This window comes from Austrofundulus limnaeus, unplaced genomic scaffold (assembly GCF_001266775.1).
Source record: "Austrofundulus limnaeus strain Quisiro unplaced genomic scaffold, Austrofundulus_limnaeus-1.0 Scaffold701, whole genome shotgun sequence".
NCBI lineage: Eukaryota > Metazoa > Chordata > Actinopteri > Cyprinodontiformes > Rivulidae > Austrofundulus > Austrofundulus limnaeus.
This window is the reverse complement of record NW_013953103.1, coordinates 19,059-20,856: the sequence shown is the minus strand read 5'-3', so window position 1 is coordinate 20,856 and position 1,798 is coordinate 19,059. Positions and strand designations below refer to the sequence as shown.

Below are 1,798 nucleotides of genomic sequence, written 5' to 3'. Positions count from 1 at the left end.
ATATCGTGATGTAGATCGCGATACTGATTGTGTAAGAATAATCATCTTGTTTTCAGAATGTGTAAGATTATTTGTCTTGTTAGTCTGAAATTTTGACTCAAATTAAGTCAAAATATCTGCCAATGGAGTAAGAAAATTTTAGTGGGTAAGATTCTTGAAATAAGAAAAACTTGAGTCAAATCAAGTATTTTAATAATCTTACCAAGTAAAATGTTCTTACTCCACTGGCAGAAATTTATGACTTAATTTGAGTCAAATTTTCAGACTAACAAGACAAATAATCTTACATATTCTGAAAACAAGATTATTATTCTTACACAGTCAGTTCTTGTTTAGTAAATCAGTGTCAAAAGAAGATCAAAAAGACTTTTTGGCTGATATAAGATTTTAAAACTTGGTAAGATGGACAGTTTTTGCAGTGTATATCAAGGCTGCCCAAAGCTTTTCCCCAAAATGAAAATCTATCTGAGGGCTGCGGCCAAATACAATAATTCATGAAATACAAATACTTCTTAAGTACAGTCCTTTTATTTTAATGATTATGTCCTGCTGGAGTGTGACATGATTTGTTTGTGTACAAACTAATACGCTATCAGAGTTTTATATATTTATACTTCTCATTCAACCACAGTTAAATTCACTCTATCTAGGAGACACGGTTTATATGGATAGTTTTTATTTTTATAATAACAAGCTGGAATGAAAACAAGCAAAAATGAAATAAAAGTAACAACTTTCTACTTCTCGTCTTTATTAAAAATGTAAGAAGTAGAAGTAAAAAGTAGGCTGAAAAATAATTACTCAAGTAAAGTACAGATACCCCAAATTTCTACTTAAGTACAGTAACAAAGTATTTGTACTTAGTTACTTTACAACTCTGTAACAGACACAGACACAAACCCTGTCTCCTGCCTGTTGCTGGTGGGCAGTAAAACTTTCTTTCCTTCCTGTCCAGAAATATGTAGAAAGAAAAAACTGAACATGTTTGTTGTATTTTTAATCCTGCATGTGTGTGTGTTTGTGTGTTTATACCTGTTGCACATCTTGCTGGAACACACACAGCTGCAGCCTCTGGTGCAGTCGGACCTTTCGATGCTGCCAGATGTTCTCCAGGCGCCGCTGATGGTGAAGAACTTCATGAACTACATCTAGGATGCAGTGAACCTGCCAGATAATCCAAAATGAACAGACACTGTTCATTTTACGTGAGCGGTTGAAAACGGTTTAAAAACAGATTCACCAACACTGACCGCTTTGGAGTAATTAGCCGTTGCTGTGAGTGAGTCTGAGTTTCCGGGACTCAAAGGTCTCTGGAGGACATCCAACAGGGCTTTCCCATCTTGACTCACCTGCAGAGAGAAACAGACACAGCCTCACTCAACAGCCTGTGAGCACTGGAAACAGTGCGGACATCTTTCAGCTACTATCACCACAGGTTTTAGCTCAACGTCTGTAAACCTACATGATTTACAGCCATTATTGTTTGGGCTAAAGTTGATTAGCTGTGGAGACAATTTTTGAAAATTACTCTTTCCTGCTTAGAACTACACAGTTATCCTGATCCATCTCAGTATCCCAGGTACAGAAATTTAAAGAAAGTTGAGTACCATATTTTTCGGACTATAAGCCGCGACTTTTTTCCTGAACTTTGAACCATGCGGCTTATGGACCGGTGCGGCTTATACATGGATTTTTTTCTTCAGCCACCAGGGGGCTCTTATGCTCCATTTGCTTCAACCACTCGCTTCAAAAAGAGAAAGAAAAAAAACAGAAGAAAAAAAAGCGATCGCTTCCAGAG

The 1,798-nt window shown here is 36.8% G+C and overlaps 1 protein-coding gene across 1 annotated transcript in view; it reads right to left on the bottom strand.

Moving 5' to 3' along the window:
• The window catches only part of kalrna (kalirin RhoGEF kinase a), a gene marked incomplete at its 5' end in the record, with an annotated part of 224,213 nt that extends 222,864 nt beyond the window's left edge, over nucleotides 1-1,349 (bottom strand). The window contains 2 exon segments of the mRNA XM_014027944.1: nucleotides 1,033-1,164; nucleotides 1,251-1,349. Of these exon segments, the coding sequence (XP_013883398.1) occupies nucleotides 1,033-1,164; nucleotides 1,251-1,349 (231 nt within the window).
• Nucleotides 1,350-1,798: the final 449 nt, after the last annotated feature.